Source organism: Balaenoptera borealis (assembly GCF_965194805.1).
Source record: "Balaenoptera borealis genome assembly, chromosome: 20".
In the NCBI taxonomy this organism is placed as follows: Eukaryota; Metazoa; Chordata; class Mammalia; order Artiodactyla; family Balaenopteridae; genus Balaenoptera; species Balaenoptera borealis.
In genome coordinates, this window is record NC_138879.1 from 53,036,692 (window position 1) to 53,057,986 (window position 21,295).

Genomic DNA, 21,295 nt, shown 5'->3' on the forward strand with positions numbered 1-21,295 from the left:
GACCAACTTGACTATGAATGGGTGCGTGGCTCCCCGTCCCTTAGCCACCTAGACTGACCTTTCTCAGCGAGCAAGGGTGTGGGGAGAAGAGGGATGCAGGTCCTCACGGGAGGGAATGGCTCACTCTCACTACAACCTTCCGGAAAGCGGGGCGCCACACCTCCCCACAAAGAGCTCCCCTAACCCAACCCGCAAAGTTCATTCCACAAAGTCCTGGTATTTTTTTTCTTTTTATATTAAAAAATAACAGACACAATATCAAAAACACAAATGTCATCGGTAGAGGGTACAGCTGAGAACACCTGGGTCCCACCTGAGGGGCAGCACCAGGGACTCCACGGTCCACCAACCTCCCCCACCCCGGAGCAGCTAGGGGTCTGGACCACTGGGTCCTGCTTGGGCCTCAGAGGGCTGGCTCCCCCAATAAATAAACGCAGCCCCAACCCTCAGGGACAGGGACTCCGGCTCGGCTGGGGCTTGGAGAACCACTTCAGCAGCTTGTCAGCAACCCTGTCCAGGGGAAGGAACGACTCCTCAGCAGGGAGGGGAGGTGCGGCTTCTCTGGGCTGGGCTGAAGAGCGCCACTCTCTGTTCTCTAAGAGGCCAGGGGCAGCCCCTGGATCCTGCTGCTGGTGGGGGGTAGGTCCCACCCCCGCTACAGCGGGAGAAGCCGGGACAGTTTTCTATTGGTTGGTCCAGCCACATCGGAGTTCTTCGAGTTGGGACATGGGAGAAGGAAGCTTCTCATGCATTCCCGGAGGTGGCCCCAAATGTAGTCTAGCTGGTGCCATTTTCTGCAGCAGGTAAGGCTAGACTGGATGAGCTCCCACCTTGTTCCTCCTCCTCCATGGCCAGGTCCTGAGAGCTTGAGACCGTGGCCCCAGCTTGGGCCTGGGCCTCATCACCACCCTCACCCTCACCACCACCGCCACCCCCCTCGCCTCCACCCTCCTCCATGGGCTCCAGCCCCAGTCCATCCATTTCCGAGAAGAGTGGGTCATCAGGGTGGCCAGGGTCTTGGGTGCTGCTACCGCAGTCCACACAGGCCTTGGAGAAAGAAAGGATATGAGTGAGTCAGGCAGAGTTCTCACTGCTGACCTGCCACCCTAGCTCCCCTTGTTCCCCAACTCGAGAGTACTTCCCAAAATGTACGCACAAGAAACATTAATCCACACGGATGCGCATGGGGTCAACAAGATTGGAAAATGCATTGTACCCTGTATCCAGACCCCACTATGGGACAATCACAATATACATTAGCATAAGATTGGCCAAGAAAAGGTCTACAGAAACACATGGGGTTTAACACTAAATAACCCAGCAGCAAACTTAGTGGAATTAACATCCTTCAGAATTAATGATCCAAGGAACAATGAGGGGATCAACCCTTAGCCTCTACCCTTTCAACTTGAGCTCAATTCTTTCTTCTCCCTCCTGGCCCAGACTTCTCTTCTCACCATCACATCAAGGGCCCGAGGCAGTTGACCCTTCCGGACCCAGGAGTGCACAGCACCCAGTTCCCTCCGCTGGTCCTCCGAGAACCGAGGCTGCTGCTTCTGCATGGCCCGGAGCCGCTCCCGGTCCTGCTTCAGCACAGAGGCCATGTCCCTGCTCCGGGAAGGGGTTCAGGAGGCAGAGAATGGGAGCTGGGGCCAGGGCCCACGAGGCTGGCATTTTTCCTTTACCTCAACTCCCCAGCTCCCCACTCACTGCCTCATGCTCCTCCCCTGAACCGGTGCTCCGGGAACTCAGGCCTTCCAAGACCAGGAAAGCTGCCCTCAGCCTGACTAATGATGGGGCTCCAAGGGGCGGGGGGCAGAACAGGAAAGCCCCAGGGCAGAGCCAGGCCCAGAAAGAAAACCCCAAGTTAGCTGCAGAGTGAGGGTGGGCCGCCAGCCTCCCCACTCCTCTGAAAAAGAGGCAGAGGAGGTCCCTGAAAGTCCTCACCTGGAGGGCACCTGATAGGTCATCATGACATGCTGGTCAGCATTGGCCATGAGCAGCCAGATGGGATCCTGGAGCACGTACTTAATGACCTGGTCCCCGGGCTCAGCCCTGGCATGGGCAGCCCCAGCCTCAGCCTCGGAAGAATCGATGCTGCCGAAGTACCTGCTCGTGTGGCTGCTCTGACAGCTGCCTGTAGAGTGAGGGGCGGGCAGCCAACAGAGTCAGGCCGACCGGCGCTCCACCAGGCCTCGCTCAAGCCCACTGGCCTTAGGAAGCAGGGCAGGGGCCCAGGCTGCTCGGCCAAAGTGGGGCCTGGCCTCCCAACCCCCCAGACCCTGCCCTACCCCGGGAGGGGTTGTGGGAGGCGGGGCACTCACGCGCGACGCTGGCTGAGGTGCTGCTCCCCTCATGGGAGCCTGAACCAGACCCAGAGCCCAAGGAGCCCGAGGCAGCAGAGCCGGTGCCAGAGCGCGAGTCCTCCTGCAGCAGCAACTCCAGCAGGTCGCTGGAGCCCGAGAGCGCGTCCTGGTTGGAGGACTCAGTTATCTCCACCTGGGGGAGGGGAGGGGGACGGGGAGGGATTAAGGGATCAGCACCTAGGCTTCCCTTCAACTGCTGCCTCTGGCTGGGGGCACACCCAACCCAAGCGGCCTCTTCCCACTCCATGACAGTGGGCCCAGGCTGAGTGACAAGAGAGCTGGCGAAGAGTAGAGCCGTGACGCTGGACCCTTTCCAAGCGGCAGATGCACTCTCTGAAGTTATTGGGATGTCCTCACCACCTGTCAGACACAGGCCTGTCCCCACTTCATAGATGAGGCAGCTGATTTCTGCCTCATTCAGAAACGCAGCTGGGGCCGCCCACCCCACGACACCACCCTCTGGGGACGCCAGGTGGGCAGGGGGCAGGAGGAAGCCTAACGGGAGGAACGGGGGGAGAGGGCCGCATGGGGGCCGTAAGAGGATGGGGGCGGGCCTCAGTGCTCACCAGTCTGGCCGCTGGGTCAGCAGTCTCCTCACTGGGAGGGGGGCGCCCAGCACTACTCCCCTCGACACGGGGGGGCTCCTCAAGCTGCAGCAGATTTAGCTGGAGCGGGGAGCTGCATCTCGAGTTGAAGAGCGGAGAGTCGGGGCGGCGGGGAGGGCTGGGGGGCGGCAGGGGCAGGGACGGAGAAGGGGAGTGGGAGGCGGGGGTCTGGGGTACCCCACAGGGGTAGGTGGGTGGGGCAGGGAACAGATAGTTAGGGAGCACCAAGGCCACCAGTGGGGTCACCAGCGGGGCAGGGAAAGCTGCAGGAGACACAGATGTGGGTGCAGGCGGGAGAGGCTGGGGGCCTCCTCTCGGGGAGAACGCGGGGAGGGGGCAAGGCTGGACCACAGCCGGGAAGGGCGGCGTGGCTGGTGGTGGGGGCCAGGGGGCAGAGGATGGCACAGGCGACGGGTGGGAGACGTGGCAGGGGGCTTCGGCCTGCGGGGTCGGGTGCTGGCGGGAGCGCTTGGCTTTGGATCGGCAGTGGTGGCGGCGGCCGGGGGCCGCGGGGCTGTGGCGGCAGCCTGAGGGGAGAGACTAGGGTGAGCAAGGCCCTCGACCTGGGGGTTAGCGCCCCTGCCACCCCGGCTGCCCTGCCACTCGGACCAGGGAGAGGGTAGGCGAAGGACCCAGAAAGTCTGGCTCCCTGGCCCACACATTAACAGAGGGGATGCTGGGGAGGTGGGGGGACCTTCAGGGAAGAGTCACAGGGACGCGGGATTCACTGACAAAGCGGCCGGGGAAGGAGAGGTTACACGAGGCGGGGTGCTGGGGGTGTGCAGAAGACCCAGGCCTGCTGGCGGACAGGAGGCAGGCGAGGTCGTGGACGAGCGGGCAGGTGGCTCCGGTCCAGCCACCAAACTCCAGCAGCCACTGCCAGCCTGGGCGACCCTCCTGCCAGTGGGGCCGTGCTCCGCGTGGCTCACGATGGAGCCAAGGTGGGCGGGAAAGCCCAGTCCCGAGCCCTGTGCCCGCCTGCAGGGGGCCTCCATCTGCCCTTGAAGCCCTGCCCCCACCCGAAGTCGTCCCAGTTCTCCCTGCCGGTCCACACAGATCTCCCAGTCAGCGGCAACTGAGTCCTGAGTGGGCTCGCTTCCTGCCCCTGCCCCCAGACGGGGCCTGGAGTGGCTTACCTGGAGCAGAGCGCCTCTGCCTGCCCGTCTCAGTGCTGCCCTCCTCTGGCGGCAGCCTGGACCCCCGCCCGCTGGGGAGGAGCTAGCGAGGGCCCGTCCCTAAGCAGGGCCCTGGTGGCGGAGGTGGCAGCAGCCTGGGTCCCTGGAGCACAAGGACCTCCCTCAAGAAGCCCTCCCCCGACAGTCTGGTCCTAGACCGGGCCGCAGGCAGGCTCAGGGACGTCCCAGGTGGCTACCCGGCTCACCGGGGGCCGAGGGGCCCGTGGAGGAGCCGTCAAGTCCACGCAGCCTGCCGAGGTCACGGAAACGGCTGAGGAAGGCCTGCTCCTCCTTCTGGGTGTGCAGGGACAGCACAGCCTTGGTCAGGCCCACTGGCCGGTAGGCACCTGCGGCTGGGTCAGGGGCCACCGTGGGGCTGGGGACTGGGCTGGGAGCTGGGCCGGGAGGCGGGCCAGGCAGGTCCTCCATCATGATGATGTCTGAGGAAGATGAGACAGGGGAAAGGTCAGAATCACCTTAAGCGTTAGCACACCCACACCACACGGCACCCTCCATGTCCAGCAGCTTAGCCAAAACCCTGGCCTCTGCCCTGCGGCCAAGCCTGGGCCTCCCCTGCATCTCTTGGCCGCCTCCCCACTGAGAACAGGCTCCGGGCCTTCTTCCCCATGTAAAGCCGTCCCAGGGTAAGAAAAGATACTCAGTCCCCGCCAGTGGCACTACCCTAGGATGACACCCCCGTGACTTTCCTTGGAAGGGAAGCCCACACCTCGCACTTCCCTCCCTCGTTTTCCAGGTCAATGCCCGAAGACCCTTCAGGGCTTTTCAACAGTCCCTGCCTCAGACCCTCTGTGGGCAGCACCTCAGGTTGAACTACACCCCAGACTTTGTGTGTGAACTGACAGTGAGAACACAGGAAGCAGGATGAGGGACAGACAAGGCGGCAGAGGCTGGCGGGCGGGGGGAGAGCAAGAAGCGGCAGCCCTGAGCTAAGACGGGGGCTCCTTCTCTCCATCAGGAACCAGAGGGCGGGAGAAGGCAGGTGGGGGGTGGGGGTGGGACGCTGGCTGGGGGACCAGATGGAGCCCGGGCACTGCCCCCCTCAGCCACGCCCGTACCCGATTCCGGGGGCTTCTTGTCTCCCACATGGACGATGGTGGAGCTGAAGCTACACTGACTGGTGACGGACACCACGCTCTCCGCCTTATTGGCCAGGGCGAGCGGGCTCAGGGCGCCTCCTCCCACCACCGGCTCCTTCAGAGGGGCGGCCCCCTCCCCAGACAGCACTGCCGATGGATCTGTACGGAGAGATGGTGCCAGTTACCACCCCGCTGGGAGGCTGGGGGGGACGGGACAGAGTGAGGTGGGGCCCCAAAGACAGAAATGTAGACGCAGGAACAGAGGACCGGGTGGTGGGGGCAGGGCGGCCTGGCTCTTCACCTTTCTCGGCCCCCACAGAGACCACGCCCGCCCGCTGCCTGTCCTCGTCGGAGGCCGAAGAGGTGGTGCAGGAGGAGGAGGAGGTGCATTTGCGCTTGGTCGTGCTGGGGAGGTTGCAGCTCTCCAGGTATCTGAGGAAGCACCAGAGGATGTGAGGGCAGTGCCTGGGTGGGGTGGGGCGGGGCGGGGCCGGGGCCCAAGCGGGAGAAGGGGCCAGGATGGCCTTACCGGAGGATGCTGTCCAGGCAGTTGATCTGCTGGTAGGAGCAACTGGAGGCTTCTTTCCGCTCAGCCTCCTCAGGAGCCAAGGCTAGTGGGGCCTGGATTGGAGCAGGTGCCACCTCCAACTCTGGGTCTGCGGATTGGCAGGGAAGGGTCTTGGCCTTGAATGTGCCTGTAGCTGGGCCGAGGAGAGAAAAGCTCCTCTGGGTTGGGCTGAAGGTCATGGGACCCGCCCCGCCCCAGGCCTCACTCCTCACCCACACCCTCACCAACTCACCAGGGACGCGGGGCCGGGGCAGAGGCCGGGCCCGGGACTCAATAAAAAGCTGCTGCCCCTGATGCTTCACCAGGTGCACATCCTTACAGATCTGCTGGAAGGTCACCTGTGGGGCAGGGCAGTGGGCAGCATTGGGGGGGGCGTGGCCAGCCTGGGGAGCCTAGGGCTTAGCGCAAGAAGAAGGCCCCAGTGGGGAGGCGCGGAGATCACGATGAGAGATGAGAGCAGGACGAGAAAGAAAAGGAGGTGGACGAGGCTCCTCTGGGCTTGGCAGTGCTGACTCTGAGAACAAGGGGACGGGGGACTAAGGGGGTGAAGTGGCAGAGAGGCACTCACCGGCGCAGGAGGCCCAGGTCCCTCGGCGTCACCCCCGTTGCTGGCACTGGAGGAGCCAGGGCTGAGGAGAGGGCCTGGGGAAGTCACCGGGCCGACTCCACAGAACCCCGTGGGGCTGGGGCTGTGCACAGGCTGAGGCAGGGAGAGCGACAGGTCAGATGTCCATGGCCCTGCTCCGCACGCCTTCCTCATTCCCAAGCCCCCTCCCCTCAACTCTCACCTGTAACAGCAGCCGGTGGATCTGCTCAGAGAGCTCCTGGATATCAGGGTCCAGGGAGAGAGCGGGGCTGAGGACTGGGGGAGTGAACACGTCTTCATTCAGGGGCGCCCTGCGGGGTGGGAAGGATGAGCTGAGCCCTGCCCCCTCCACACTGGCCCGCCCTCCAGGGCACCACCCACTTACGTGCGTACTTTGTGGCGGCCCAACACAAAGGCCACCTTGCGGCTCCAGGGGTGCACGAAGCCAGCCCAGCTGGTGTCCATGGTGACGTACTCCCCATTCCGGGCACAGAAGCGGATAGGGGAGTGGTCAAAGGGCTGGCCAGCCAGCTGCAGGACTGAAAAGAGAGTGGGAAATGAGGTGCGGGTCAGTGGGAGGGAGAGCTAAGTAAGGTGGTGGAGCCCTCCCCCCCACCCCAAAATCCAAGAGACCAAGGCGCTGAAAGACACAACCACAAGGGCAGCTGTTAGGAAGCCCGTGAGACAGCCAGAAGGGCGCACAGGATGAAAGGAACTCACTCTTCTTGTGGATGGCCAGCATGAGGGGTCGGTCCTCGGGATGCAGGAAGAGGAGCACTGGGGCCCCCAGGAGGTCCTGGGGGAGGTAGCCCAGCAACGGGGCGGCCCTGAAATGACAGGAGGCATCAGAATGGCCAAAGCCTCGGCCCTGGACACCTCCTTTTCCTCCAAGTCCTGACCTCACCTTTCATCCACATCCTGGAAGAGGCAGCTGGGCGTGTGCCTCGTAGTGAAGATCCTCTTGTCGGGGGGAATCCGGGGAGCTGAGGCACAGAAAGCGTGGCCATTGGATTTCATCCAGAATGGTCCAGCTCCTCAGCCCTCCATGCTGCCTCAGGCCCAGGCTGGCTGGCAGACAATTCTCTCCACAGCTCTGCCCTGGACCCTCTAGCCTACAAAGATGGTCTGGACAATTTCTGTGCCCCACGCCAATAATGAAACTGAAAACCAAGGTACTCTCCTTTACCTTCTCCTAGCTTAGGACTCTCATGCAACTCTACCTCTAAAGGGGCGTTCAAACCCTCATTCTAACAATACCTTCTGTGTTCCAAAACTGTCTTCCACACTCCTGTCCTGCCTCACCCCCAGCCTAGAGAAGGCCCCCTTCCTCCTACCCCAACCAGGCCAGGCCCCTGGCCCGCCCACCTTCATAACCAGAGTGGATGCGCTCTGCGATCAGCAGGCAGCACGGCTGCGCAGGGGCCCCATCAGAGACCCGGATCTTGGTCACATATGGGGTTAGGCGGAAGGGCTGGTACCTAGGCCCTGGATCTCGGTCAGGACCCCCTCTAGCCAGGAAAAGAAAGAGGCATTAGGGACTGTCAGTGAAGAGCCACCCACCCCCCCACCTCAAGGTCAAGGGCCACACAGCAAAGAAAGACAGGGGGTGTGGAAGGTGCAAGGGGTCTGCTCCCACGTCCCCTGCCTACCTGATACGGCAGAAGACAGACTTCTCCTGGGTGAAGTCCTTGAGGCCTGAACCTGAGACAGACCAGGAGAGCAGTGAGCACAGCTCGCCATCCCCTCCCTGGGTTGAGAAGAACCCAGCAAGGAAAACCCTGGGGCCCCTGGCCCCTCATGGCAGGTGTTTCCTGGGACTGCTCATCCCTCCCCCCAAGCACTTGGGGACCTCACCTGCCGAGGCCCCTGTGCCCCAGGTGGGCAGGCGAGATGGGGCAGTGGAACCATAGAAGACGCCCACATCCTGGGGAGCCAGGAGCTCTGAGAAGCGGGCACCGCGGAACACATCCTGCTTGCAGCGCAGCAGGATACCTGCCTGCTCAGAAATGTAGACGATGCGGCCTGTCAGGAAGGAGACAGCCACGGAGAAGGTATCCTAGGCGAGAAAGCAAAGACAAGAGCAGGTTCAGGAGCTGTGGGAGTGGGGCTGGGGGTGCGTCGGGATACAGAGGCTGGGCCGCGCTGACCTGGTTGCGAAGCGTGTACTCAGATGTGATGTGCTCCAGTTCCTCCAGGGTGTAGGTGGACATGTCCATGGCACAAGGCTCGCCCTCCTCCAGGCTCCACTGCTGGTAGTATTCCTGGTTGGCTGCAGGGTGCGGGCAGCGGCACACTTAGTGAGGAGACTGCCCCCATGGTAGTAGCCCAGGACCTGACCATTGCCCGCCCAGGAAGCACCACTCACTCACCTTGCACCTGCTTGACACAGGCCAGTGCATACTGCAGCGTGGCCAGGGTCCCAGAGCGGCCCTTGCCCCTGCGCTCTGGTGGCAGCCGAAGCTTGAGCTCCCGCAGCGCCGTCATGAGTTCTTTCTGGGTCCTTGCCCGGGCAGACTGTTCACTGCTGCAGGGCCCACAGGGAGGGAGCGGGTACAGGCATTAGCCCCCAGCGTGGCCCCCAACCCTCTCCCCCAGCCCTCACCTCACGAACCTGCAGCCACTGGTAGACGGGTTGTCCTGCTCTGAGCTGGCACTCAGTAGGCTGTAGGCAATGGAACTGCTGGGTGGGGATGGGCTCTGAGAGTTTGTGCTAGGGGAGAAGCAACAGACCCAAGATGAGAAGAAAGTGGCCAGCAGCACGGGCCTGTCTCCCAGCTCAGTCTGCTCAAAAGACCACTCCTAGCACCTGCAACCCATCCAAACACACCTCTTGCTGCTTTCAGTGGTGTCCAGCAGGGCCGAGTCCTTGCCATTGCCGGAGGAGGAGCTATGTGAGCTCCGCTGAGATGCACCCCTGGACTCCGGTCCATTGGACTCATTGCCGCTGGAGCCATTGCTGTTGGCATCCGTGTCGTCAGCCAGGCTGGGGCCAGGACAAGGTCGATGCTGTGGAGGCCCAGGGGATGGAGCCCCTCCAGGACAAAAGGATTCCCCCGGCCTGGGGTCCCCTCCCCCATCAGCCCCTTCGAGGGGGCCGCTCATGTCTGGGCCATGGGGAGGGCAGGAGAACAGGGAAGGCGGAGAGGCCACCAGAGAGGCACGAGGGGGCCGGGAGGCCTGGCCAGGGGAGTGAGGTGGGAGACTCAAGCCTCAGAGAGCTGAGAAGTTTGATCACAGCCAGCGCCTGAAAAGAGAGACCAAGAAGCAGAAAAACCTGGGCTGTAAATTCACAACACCTGCCGGTTTCATTCAGACCCTCCCTTTCAGGCCCCCACGCTCCTGAGACCCAGGCTTCCAATATGGAGCCTAAGCAATTTCTGTTTCCTGTCCGCGTACGGGGCGGGGGGCGGGGGGCGGGGGGCGGAGGGCGGGGGGGGGCAGGTCTCGGGGCTGCAGGTGGGAAGGGGCCTCTCTTGGTCCTTCCCCCACATCCCCTGCCAGCGTGGCCTGGGGAGGTAGCACCTAAGCGGTCGTCTAGAAAGAACTTCAGCTGTGAGCCACAGCCTGGATACTTCCCATCCCCAAATTGCCAGCAGGGCCCCACTCCGCCTGGAACTCCAAGGCCTCGGAGCAGAGGGCGAGCCTGCCGCCTTCTATATTTAGGCCTCCGGGCTAATTTTATCCGGGGGCGGTGCCACCTCCGCCGCACATGCGCGCGGACGTGCGCGGTCCCACCACGCGCTTCCGCCGCCACTGCGGTCGCCAGGGAAACCGACGTCAGCGGCTGAGCTCAGCGGTTGCTGGAGGGCCCGCAAGAGGGCGGGGGGGGGCGACCCCTCCCCCATTTCTCGGCGGAAGCGGGGAAACGACACACTCCCGCACTTGCAAGCGCGACCAGGGGTCGCCCACCTCTAATAGATCCCCAGTCCCCGGAGGGCCGAGTGGCCGTAGGAAGAGGGGCAGCCATCGGGGTTTCAGAGGCTGGCCTTGCTCCCCAGGGCAAAACACAACCACCACCGCCCTCCGCGCAAAAGCCCCTAGACTGGCGCTCGCCAGGATCCCAATCATTCTGGTCAAGACAACACAGCCTTTCTTCCTCTGGCCCCTGCACCTTCTCCCGACCCCCAGGACCGAGGCCTCCCATTGTCAGGATCCCAGGAATCCTCTCTCTTCGGTCCCCTACTTTTCTATACACTCGCCACCACCGCCACCCCCCCCCCACACACACACACCCATCCGAAGCAGACACACTCTGCTCTGACCAAGGGACGGACAAAGACCAGCAGACGGCTGTTCCCTTACTCTCCCTCCAACCACGCCCCCAACCTCAGAGCATTTTCTGAGCTTCAGGAGGAAAGGGAAGGCTGTGGCCAACAGCAGGAACTAGCACCGGGAACGAGATGTTCCAGTTTGAACCGGGCTGACATCACAGCCGGCGCGAGGCCAGGGACTGGAGGAGGGAGCGCGGGAAGCGCGGAAAGCCCGAAGGGGTCCTGGTGCTGGGGCAAAACCGGGGCCCCCCGAGTGACAAAGGCAGCAGGGGGCATGCCTGATGAGGGTCAGGTGTGGGGCCGGGGCAGCTGGGAGCTGGGGGCAAAGCTGGAGGTAAGGTAGGCAGGTCAGGAGTGCGGACGCCCAGTGCAGGATTGTGAGGAATACCTAGGTCCCCGGGGACAGGGAGGGGGTGGACAACGGCAAGGAAGGCGGATTATTGGTGTGCCATCTGAGCGCCCGGGTCGAAAGCGGCCCATCAGGCTGGAAGTGGCGGCAGTCCGGCTCCGGGTCGAAGACCGGCCCCTGGGGTGGCCGCGGAGATGCTTACCTGGCCGCGCGAGTGCCCTCCGGCCGCCTGCCCGCCGCCGTTGCAGCCCGCAGCCGAGTGCAAGCTCCGCGGGGCCAGGAGGCGGGTTGCATAACGCCAGGCGCTGCCCCTCATTGGCCTCCTGCCGGCAGAGCCGCAGGCCCCGCCCCCAATTGGCTGGGGATCTCGTCCCGGCGCCTGATTGGCTACTGGCCCCCACTGAGGTCAGGGCTGTGTCACACACACGGGCGCACGTGGATCTGGGTGCTGGCGCTGGGCTGAAGGGCCCCAGACACCACAGCCCAGCCAATGGGCGCGGGACGCCTTGTACAGTAAATAATGGAAGGGAGGGGAGGTAGGCTGTCCCTCTTCAACGAAAATACCAGGGCCACAGTAGGTATTTAAGAGAGCTCTACTTCCTGAACTCATCAGCCTTGCACAACGGGACACCCTGGCCTTGCCAGGGGTGGGCAGAAAGAATGCAGACCTTAGGAGGTGGGCCAAGCTGGATGAGACAGCTGGTCCCTGGGAGGAGATGGACAGAAAACCCAGCTTGGCCTTTCCTAGGTTCCCCTCCCCAGCCTTGTCAACACAATAAAGCCATTTTACCCAATCCCTTCCTCTGACACTTCAAATCCTGTGGACAGCTAGGAGGAGGGTAATCGAGGGTCCACATCTGAGGAGGGGGTGGAGTGGGGGGAAGGATGCAAACAATAGAAGGGGCAGCCAGAGCCAACAGGAGCTGTGAAGGGAAACAATGGCAGGTGTTTCCATGGCCAATCAGAGAAAAGGTCACTGGGCAACCTACGTGGTGACTAGTGCTTCTCTCCTGAGGATGCAGCCGCCCAGTTACGGCTGCCCCAAAAGTAGGGGCCAGGCAGCCAGGGCTGCAGGGGAACAAAGAGGTGGCTGAGAGAAGAGACCTTAGACAGAGAAAGGTGGGGTGGCAAGGGCTTCAGGTCCCCACCGCAAGAAGAGAAAGCCAAGGACCTCATCATCTGTCTCTTAACTGTATTCCGCAGCCCCCAGGAGAGAAGCTGACACACAGTAGGTGATCATAAACATGGTGACTTTATAACTAGAGCTAGGGGAGGGGGAGGGGCCTCAGTAATAGAGAAGGAGCTGGAAATTACATTTTTTTTTAAGAGGCCAGAAGCAGAACACTGAGTCCTAATTTGGGGGAATAAAGTGCCAGCTTGGGCCGCAAAGAGCTGCAGTTACACAGACCCCCTCCATCCAAGACTGATGTGTAGTTCCTCTCAGGGCTCCCTGGAAACGTGGGTGGCAAGTGAAGAGGCTGATGCTAACGTAATCAGCGTGGGTGCACACCCCTCACTGTCACGTGGCCTAAGCTTTCCTTAACAATTGTGTTCCCCATGGTGGGGTGGGCAGGGTCAGGGCTCTGTGGAAAAGCTTACAGAATAACCCAGAAAAACCAAAGCAAGAAAACACAGGAAATAAAGGATTCAGGAGCCTGGATTCTCAGTCTTCTCTCCTTGAAAATGTCCCCCCAACTCATATACTGTGGCCCAGTCCCTTGTCTCCTTTTCAGACACCTCTTCTCTGGAAACATCCTTTTTCTTCTTCCTTAGCACTCCTTAGGGCTCTAGATGTGATCTCCCCCGACAGAGGCGATCCTTGCTCTCCACCTCCACCTCCACCTCCATATTTTTCTTTTGCGTAGACAAAAGGGTCCAGCGCTCCAGCAGCTCTCAAGGCCCTAACCAGGATCCTGCCTCACGGTCCCCACAGTAACCAGACCCTGCTGCCGTCAATGGAGGAGAGGGGGCGGGAGGCGGCGGTGACGTCAAAGCGGAGGAAGGGGGCGGGGCGGGGCAGCCGGGGAATGTGGGGCAGGGAGGCTGGAGAGGCAGCGGTTTGGGAGGCGGCCAGCCCGAGAGGGCGGCGGCCAGCGAACTTGGGAACATCATGTTCTTTTGGCTGGTAGCCCAGGACATGCACCCAGCCTGGACGCCTCCCCCCAACCCAACGACAGCCGTCCTGTCCCAAAGCCAGGGATTCCTGGAGAGAGGATTAGGAGGAAGGGGTCCCCCCCTCCCCCGCCCCCACGCCTGGCTCTTTTCTCCAGACTCGCATCCGCCCTCCCCTTGGCTTGCTCCTACAGCTCCTGGCATTGGCTTTCCCCCTCTCCCAGACTGTACACATCTGCTGGCCCGATCCCAAAGCCAGGGCGGGGAAGTTGGAGGCCAGGTTCTGCAAGAGACCTTTGTTCCTTCCCTGAGGCCCCCTTCAGAGCCTGAATCTCTTGTTACTACAGTAGCAGAGACAGGGAGGAGGGATAGGGAGGAGAATGGGTCTAGGATGAGGAACTCGAACTGGGAAAGAGCAAATGGCCCAGCCTGGGGCCTGGATCTTGGGAGAGGGATAAAAGGGAGGAATGAAGGTTTGGGGCTGGTGCCTCAAGACAAGAACCAGGAAGAGGGAAATGGGGCGGGGGTCACCAAAATTTTCAAAACAACTTAAGAATGTGAGAATAGTTCCCAACCACAGCATTCACATAAATCTTATACCCTGTCACTGTTCTTTTGTCACCCTATAACAATTTTGTTTTACCTAAAAAAAAAAATTAAAAACATGACCCAGGCATTGCGCTGAGCACTTTACATACATTATCTTATTTAATCTTCAGAACAATCCTGTGAGATGGGTATCATTATCCCCATTCCACAAGGACCAACTAAGGCTCAGAAATTACCAAACTTGCCTAAAATGCCTCATAATCAGTTCTCAGGCTCTTAACAAATGGGACCCAGGGTTCAAATCTGAGCTCTGATAATGGCTTGTCATTCTGGTTTCTTACCCTTCAGGAACCTGTGAGGTGTTACCAGCTCTGGGAACCTGGGCCTCTCAAACACTCAGCCAATTCTAAGTTTGGTGCCTAAAACACAGACTCCATCCAACCTCTCCTCTACTCTGGGACATTCAGTTTGCACTCTCCACACACTTCAAATCATCACAGTCCCAGTTTTCACATGCTCACAAAGTCCTTGAGATCACCCTAGCAGCCACCAGCCCCAGTGATTTCCTAGGAACCCCACTTCCTCACTCTTCCACCTTACCGCAGGTCACTTTACCACAGGCCTGGTTGCTTGTACAGACAGACAGATACCAGAGCACCCTGTTGGTGCCTCCTCACCTCCAGGGGCTCAGGAAGACACGTGTACAGCCAATCTGCACAAATCCATCCTCCCTCTCAGGATCCGACAGTTGCTACCCCACGTTTACTACCAAAGATGGCTCCGAATCCCAACCCCTCCCCTTTACACATGAGAAAGACATCCAGAGCCCTGATGTGACTAGCTCAGGGTCACACAAATCATCACCCCACCCTTTTTCAAATCACCGTATCCCCTTTGGTGCCCTCTCAACTGCCCTACCAGGACCTCTCTCCAGCCTCAGAACCCCTGCCTACTTCAAGTGCTTAAGGCACCTACCCAAACAGCAGTCACTCACTGGAACGTCTCCCACCGGCTCTCAGGGGTCCTGTCCCGTACCTCCCTGGGAGCAGGGTTCTCAGCTCCCTCAGTTCGCTGGCTTCTGAGCCCCTCCCCGCGGCAGTCAGGAGTACAGGGACCTTAGGGCATTGAGGGATTTGAAGTCAGGGATTTCCGCTCCCCTCTCTCTAGAGCTGAGTTCGCAGCCCCTATTCCCGCGCAACCATCAGAGCTCCCACCGCGGTGATCACGCATTTGCAAGATTCCCCCTCACGGCAATGCATTAACACCCCTCCTTACAGAACCACCGCGGAAAAACCCATACCGACCGCCGCTCCTCACCCTCCACGCCTGAGCACTTACCGCTCAGCGCGCACGCCGTCCAATTTCTTCCCAACTAGCTTCAAGGAGACTTGGATTCGCTTCTCCAGGCCCGCCCGCCGACCAGGATGCCACACCCCTCAAGCTTATTGGCCGAAGGGCGCCGACCCATGCCCCGCGCCGCGTGCGGCCACCCAGCCCCCGCACTGCCACCATTGGCGCCGCCCGCCTCCCTCATCTTCTCATTGGTCAGTTTGCCAACCAGCAGTGACAGATACACGTGCGGGAGGGGCCACCCTAGCACGTTGATTGGAAGCTGACCTAAAGCCACGCCCACATCCACCTCCGAGGTTCTTATTGGCTGTGGCAGCGTCCCCCGACCTGCCTAAATCGGTGACGCAGACGCCAGTCCAGTCCTCCAAATTTTCTCATAGGCTGAGAGGTCCCGGAGCTGTAGAGGACACGTGCGGGCGATCTCACGCGGCAACTTGTTTACCTAGAAGCTGGGGATTTTCCTTGACGACACGCTAACCCAGGACGGCCGAGTCTGCGCAGGCGCAGATGTGAGGGGTGGTGGCTTTGGTGGGGGCGCTTTGTGAGCCGTCAGGCGCGTGACAAGAGCGCCCCCGCGCTGGGACTGCGGACCTGGGTTCCTGAAGCTCCCTGAAGCTGAAAGCTGCTAGCATTACGGTGAAGCGCTCTTCAGGTCTCAGTGCCGCGTGGTAACGATGAAGATGATAGCCACCTCCCAGATTATATTTTCTGTGGGCCAGGCCATGCGCTTCTTACAAACCCAGAGGAGGCGGCTTATCTACTTGCCACCGTCTCATAAATGAGACTGAGATCCAGAGAGGTTACATAATGTATCCGGATTAACACGCTAGTGTCCAGTGGGGTCAAGATTTGAACCCAGGTCCCTGATACGATAAACAAGGTGGGTCCTAAGGCCTGCGGGAACCCTAAACCTGTGAAGGACTCAGTAGATGAAGCACAAAAAGGCCCTGAGCACTGTCTTGAAACTAGTAAGCCCTCAACAAGAGATGAACATTATAATGACTGTATACCTAATGGTAAGAATCACCTGGGTCCTTTACAACTGCTGAATCAATCTCCGGGGAAGGGGCCTGAAAATCTATTTTTAAAAGCATTCCCGGTAGTTCTTAGGAGCCTAAAAGTTTGGGAAACACTATTTAGGTTTCCTAAGCTGCTGAATCCTCATGCTGCAGCCCAGAAAAGTGGGCCCTCCAGAACTCACCTAGCACTCGCCACCCACTGTTAAAAGTGCCTGTGGGCAGGGATGCTAGGGTGCAACATCAAGGGCGTTATAGAGCTGGAGGTTAAAGGAGTTCAGTATGGGGTCCAGAGCCACCAGTCGGACAACACAGAGTGCAGGGACAGCAGGCCATCTACAGCCAGCTCCACACCGCACTCAGCTGGATCTCCCTGAGCTGTTTTTTTCAGTAAGTATTTACTAACGCCTTCTGGATGTTAGCACTGTGCTAGGCACAACGAGGGAGAGATGTTTCACAGTTGTTCCATCTACTTCAGGCCTAGGAGTAAATGACCACGGGAGAGACTGCAGAGCATTTGAGACTTCAATCAAGGAGTAGAAAGGGATCCAATAAACAGCAGGAGCATGCCCGCAGGGAAGGGAGAGTTGCGGCGGGGGGGGGGGGGGGGCTGGGAAGCCCAGACCTCAGGGTTTACAGGACTGAGAGACACTGGGATCATGAACACTTCCCATTATCAACTCCTGGTGCCCCCTCGTGGCCATTTGGGGAATCACACCTTGCCTTTGCCCTGCCCAAGGTCAGGCCCCTTGGCAAAGCTGTCGCTTCCAGATGTATCTTTCTCAACCTTCCTGTTAAACCTGCAGATCCAATACGCTTCCCACTGGTTAAGAAAAGATCTTAGAACACCACCTGGTTACTCATTACACATTTATTGTACATTTTCACAATATGGATGCGCCACAGAATTGGGGGCATGGGGTGAGGGAAGGGGGGCAGGGGATACTGGGATAATATGGGGGGTCTGGAACACAGCACCCTCACCCCCAGCATCTCTCCCTACCCTTTCACACCACAGCTTTGATCTCCCTGCTCCCCCTCCACACAGGAACCTCGACTGTGGGGGGAAGAAAGAGTTTAGGGGGTGCCCTCCAGTGGCAGGTTAAGGGACTGCACCCTCAGACCCCTAAAATTGTGCCATTTAAAAAGACATTAGACCCTTCCTTCATCATTTCACCTAAAGAAGAGACCCGGAGAGGGGCAAGAATCCCCGTCTTGCAGCGCGTCCCATGCACACATTGGCAGTGACCAGTACCCCCAGCCTGAGTTCAAGGGGGCAGTCAGAGGAGCTGGGCAGTGACGGGGCAACACCCCCCCAATGAGGGAGGAGGGATTTCAGTCCAGCCCCCAACAGGGGTGGGGCCAGAGATTTCAGGAAGGAACTGGGGGGATTCTTTGCCCTGCCCCATCCTCCCCAAGGCAGTGATGACCCCCCCGACACACTGGCAGCCACCTCTCCCAAGAGAGATCAGATTGTGGCCAAGCCCCAACTCTCCTGGTGGGAGGAGGAGCAGGCAGATCAGGCAGATGGGAGGGAGGGAGACCCCATGGGAATGTCAACTGAGCACCCCACATGGAAACTGGGGAGCAGGAATGTGGGGAGAGACTCCAAGTGGCAGAATTATTGGTCCATCATAACACACTGAACTCCAAGACACTTACACACCAGCTGGGGGGAGGGAAAGGAGGGACAAGAGGTTTGGAAAATCGGGGTAGGGGAGGCAAACTGGACTAGGGGGGCTAGGAGGGGGCGATCCTGGGGGCCAGAACAGGCTGGCTCCCCAAAAGCCCAGGCTCCCCACCACCTGCAAGTAACGTCATGCAAATGAAAGTGTGATACAAGGCCCAACAGGGACTAACTCCTCAGTAAAAAAGAAACACAGGTTGAAAGACTGAACAGAAGAGAAAATGGGGGGGGGGGGGGAAGGAAACCAAAAGGGATGTCAGTAGGCAAATGGATGCTAATTAACATGCTGGAAGCTCCCAGAAGACCTTGGGATTCTTAGGACCATAAGGGACCAGTCTCGAAGCCTCCCAATGATGCAAAGAAGATGCACCTAGGGAGGCCTGGACAGTTGCTTTTTATATTTTTTGCAGGGGGTTGGAGGTATGGGGAAGTCCAGGGCGGGAGGAAGGATCAGCTAAATCCAAGGGAAGGAGAGGAAGAGAGGACTGCATAGCAGATGCAAATGAAGGGGACTTGAGGCTGGTCAGGAGGAAAGGGAAGGAGGGAAAGAGAAAAAGGAGGTGACGGGAACCTCAGGAAGGGGTGCTAAGGACAACCGGAAAAAATCTTCTAGTAATAAAACTACAAACAGACCAAATATATATAATATTATATATGTATAAATAACAGCTGGCTATTTACAAGGGGGCACACACACAACACACACACACGGATCCGGGGAGGTGGGGCTGGAAGATATGGCTGAGAGGTGGAGGAGCAGCTGGGGGTGGGGGGGAGAGGCCCTTCTCTGGGCAGGGCAGGCTCCTCAGGGGTTTAAGAGCTGAAGTAAACTGTGGAGAGGGAAAGAGAAGGAAGAAGAGGGAGAAAGGAGAAAGAGAGAGAAAGCAGTGTGTCAGCCCGGCCCTGCTCCCATCTTCCCCACCTCCCAGCTGGTTGACATCCCTTCCCCTCTTGGCCTCAGGTTCTCCATCTGTAACACAAAGAGGCTGGACAGGTCGGTTCCAAGGTCTCTGCAACTCCACGGTACGGCCTTGGGGCCACAGACCCCTAATCCTCTGGGCCTCTGAGACCACAGCTCTCAGACAGTGGGGTGGTTGGCTTCCTAGCTGTTTCTCAAGCCCCTGGGTCTTTACTGCTCTCCCACTCCCCAATTCCAGGGTTCCCAGACTGGGCTCCTAGGCCCAAAGGGTCCTCAAGGGAGCAGTGGGGATCCACCAGCTTTCCTGTTTCCAAAAATCTTAGCAGAAATTGCCCAGAATCAGGCAAAGAGCAAGCTAAACAGCTTCAAGGTTTGGGGCTGTAGATCAATCAGAACTTCTACTGGCAGCTATATGTGCTTTCTGCTGAATAGTAAAAATTAGGTTAATGACCTTCAAAACCCAGAAATCACAGGGGAAACCTCTTCAAGAAAGGGCCCTAACCACTCCCACCCTACTCACCGATGATGATAATGAGGATGATGGCGCAAATCACTCCCAAGATGATCATCATCTGGGGGCGAGAGGGGAGGGTCAGTGAGACAGACCATGATACTCACGTTCGCCCACCACTCCTCCTATTTGCCCTCCCGCCTGCCTCCACCCTTACCTTGAGGTTTTTCCACCAGTATTTGCGCTTGAGCTTGGCTGCACTTGTTTCAAACTGGGAGGCCCCTGCTTGGAGTGCGTCTGCACGGTCGTCCAGCTCCGACAGCTTCTGGTCCCGCTCCAGGACCTTGTCCACATTCACCCTCATGATGTCCACCACCTGGGGGAAGGCCCGCAAGGCAGGGGGAGTGTGCCAAGGCCCATCGCAAAGAGCACTCCTCCACCATGAGCCCACATATGCAACACGCACCCCGATGCTGCTTGGCTAACACGACAAGGACATACACAGAACATGCCTAGCACAGCCGCAGATGCGCCAAGGAGCACGCATCAGGGGCATGCTGGTAGCCAGACATCTCAGATATCACAGCAGCACCCTCTATTTACCGAGCCTCAAACAGCCTGCCAGTCACCAGAGCACACCCGCCCAGGGTGAACACCCCAGGCTAGCAAGGCTGACTGACACCCCACGGCCCTCCCAACTGCATGCTGACAAGGACCGGGCATGGCATATTTTTGTCCCCAAACTCATAAACATGAACTGCCATCACCCCCAACCCAAGACGGGCCCGCACACCGGTTTGCCAACCCTCAGGGTCCTTCCCACTGGCCTCTGACACCGCCCCCCCCCCAACTCACCTCATCCACCTGGGCCTGTGTCTGCTGCAGTCTCCTGTTACTGGTGAGGTTTGGAGGGGGCGCAGGGGGGCCTCCCTCCCCAGCCGAGGCGGCAGGGGGGGCGGTGGCAGCGGTGGCCGACCTGAAGGGCAGGGACGGATCAAGACCCAAGGCCTGGAGCCCTTGGCCCCGCAGCCAAGGCCCCGCCCATCCGCCTGTCCATCCATCCGTCCCTCCCTTCCTCCTTCCCGGGAAGAAAGCCACCCGATAGGAACCCTGGACTCCGTCCGGCCTCGCGGGCGAGCTGTTGCGTGACCTTGAGTGAGGACCCCTCCCCCCCGGGCCTCAGTTTCCCCGTCTGTCAAATGAGGGTGGACCCGAAACGACAGGCGGCAGCGATGACAGGGGCGGGGCGGGCGCACGCTGGTCCGCTCCCTCCCGCGGCCAGGGCCCGCGCGGCCAGCCGGGGACGCGGAGCCCTCCGGCTGCCTGCGCGCAGTCACTGGCGCCGGCCTGGTCTCGGGATGCGGGGCGCGAGTCGAACCCCGGGCCCTCCCCGGGCCTGGGCCCAAGGGTGGCGGCCGGCGCGGGCCACCTGGTGCGGGCGCGGGAGCCAACTCACATGGCGGGGGCAGCGGGCGGAGGACTTGGCAGCAGCAGTGATGGCGGCGGCGGGGACTCGCGCTGGCTCCGACTGGCGCTGGCTGCCCGGGACAGGAAGATGGCGGCCGCACGTCACTCACATCCGGGCACTGCGGGCGGGGGCGGGGCGCGGCGGGCCTCTAGTCGGCAGCCGGGCCGCGGGGGCGGGGCGCGGAGAGCGGAGATCGCGCCTGGCTGGGCAGCTGGTCTGGCGCTGCGGGGCCCCAGCCACTCCTTCATCGCCCGGGAGCCCGGAGCCTGGCGGCCGCGGCTTCCCCACACTGACAGCTGGCCCACCCGGTCTGACCACAGCCCTCCCCGTCGTCCCCGTGCCCCCGCCGCCCGGCCCTTACGGCACCCTTCAGCCCCAAACACGTCCTCCTCCAACTCCGTGAAACCCATCAACCGGTCCGCACCCCACCCAGCCCCGGGTCTCGGCCTGCCCCCAGGTCCCAACGCCTGTTGATCCGCCTTCAGCATGTGGAATGGGCGGGCGGGGGGAAATCAGAAGGGGCAAGTGCAGGTTCCCGGGCCATGCGGATAGCTGGGACCCCGCTGCTGAGGTGAAGTGGTGGCAGTTGGTCCCCAGCCCCTTGCCCCGCAGGTGGATATCTCAAGGGAGGTCTGGGGCCCCTGACAGCTGAGTAGGGGGGATAGCAACACGATCGTCACAGCTGAGGTTCAGACCGGGGGTCCTTGGCAGGAGAGGCCTGACTGA

General features: G+C 60.3%; 2 protein-coding genes across 8 annotated transcripts; both read right to left on the reverse strand.

Annotated features, from left to right (window-relative positions):
* Nucleotides 1–217: 217 nt before the first annotated feature.
* On the reverse strand, nt 218–15,136 carry PER1 (period circadian regulator 1). Of its 7 annotated transcripts, none has more exons than XM_082373145.1 (24): nt 15,017–15,091; nt 14,673–14,793; nt 9,225–9,641; nt 9,009–9,107; nt 8,767–8,921; nt 8,545–8,666; nt 8,252–8,453; nt 8,047–8,098; nt 7,763–7,905; nt 7,302–7,380; nt 7,118–7,224; nt 6,783–6,936; nt 6,600–6,708; nt 6,380–6,511; nt 6,044–6,149; nt 5,773–5,944; nt 5,545–5,675; nt 5,223–5,402; nt 4,353–4,586; nt 2,933–3,498; nt 2,325–2,499; nt 1,948–2,137; nt 1,458–1,608; nt 218–1,047 (listed from the first exon to the last, which is right to left on the reverse strand). In XM_082373145.1, the coding sequence occupies exons 3-24, from the start codon at nt 9,497–9,499 to the stop codon at nt 778–780; spliced, it is 3,804 nt and encodes a 1,267-aa protein (XP_082229271.1). In that variant the 5' UTR covers nt 9,500–9,641; nt 14,673–14,793; nt 15,017–15,091; the 3' UTR covers nt 218–777. The 7 variants fall into 7 exon arrangements, with proteins under 7 accessions (XP_082229271.1, XP_082229274.1, XP_082229269.1 ...); XM_082373148.1 differs by having other exon boundaries at nt 5,773–5,938; nt 14,654–14,793; XM_082373143.1 differs by having other exon boundaries at nt 14,654–14,793.
* A 1,764-nt stretch (nt 15,137–16,900) lies between these two features.
* VAMP2 (vesicle associated membrane protein 2) lies at nt 16,901–20,704 on the reverse strand. The gene is made up of 5 exons (XM_082373407.1): nt 20,558–20,704; nt 19,957–20,077; nt 19,319–19,477; nt 19,171–19,222; nt 16,901–18,561 (listed from the first exon to the last, which is right to left on the reverse strand). Coding segments are annotated over exons 1-5 (351 nt in total). The 5' UTR covers nt 20,560–20,704; the 3' UTR covers nt 16,901–18,544.
* Nucleotides 20,705–21,295: the final 591 nt, after the last annotated feature.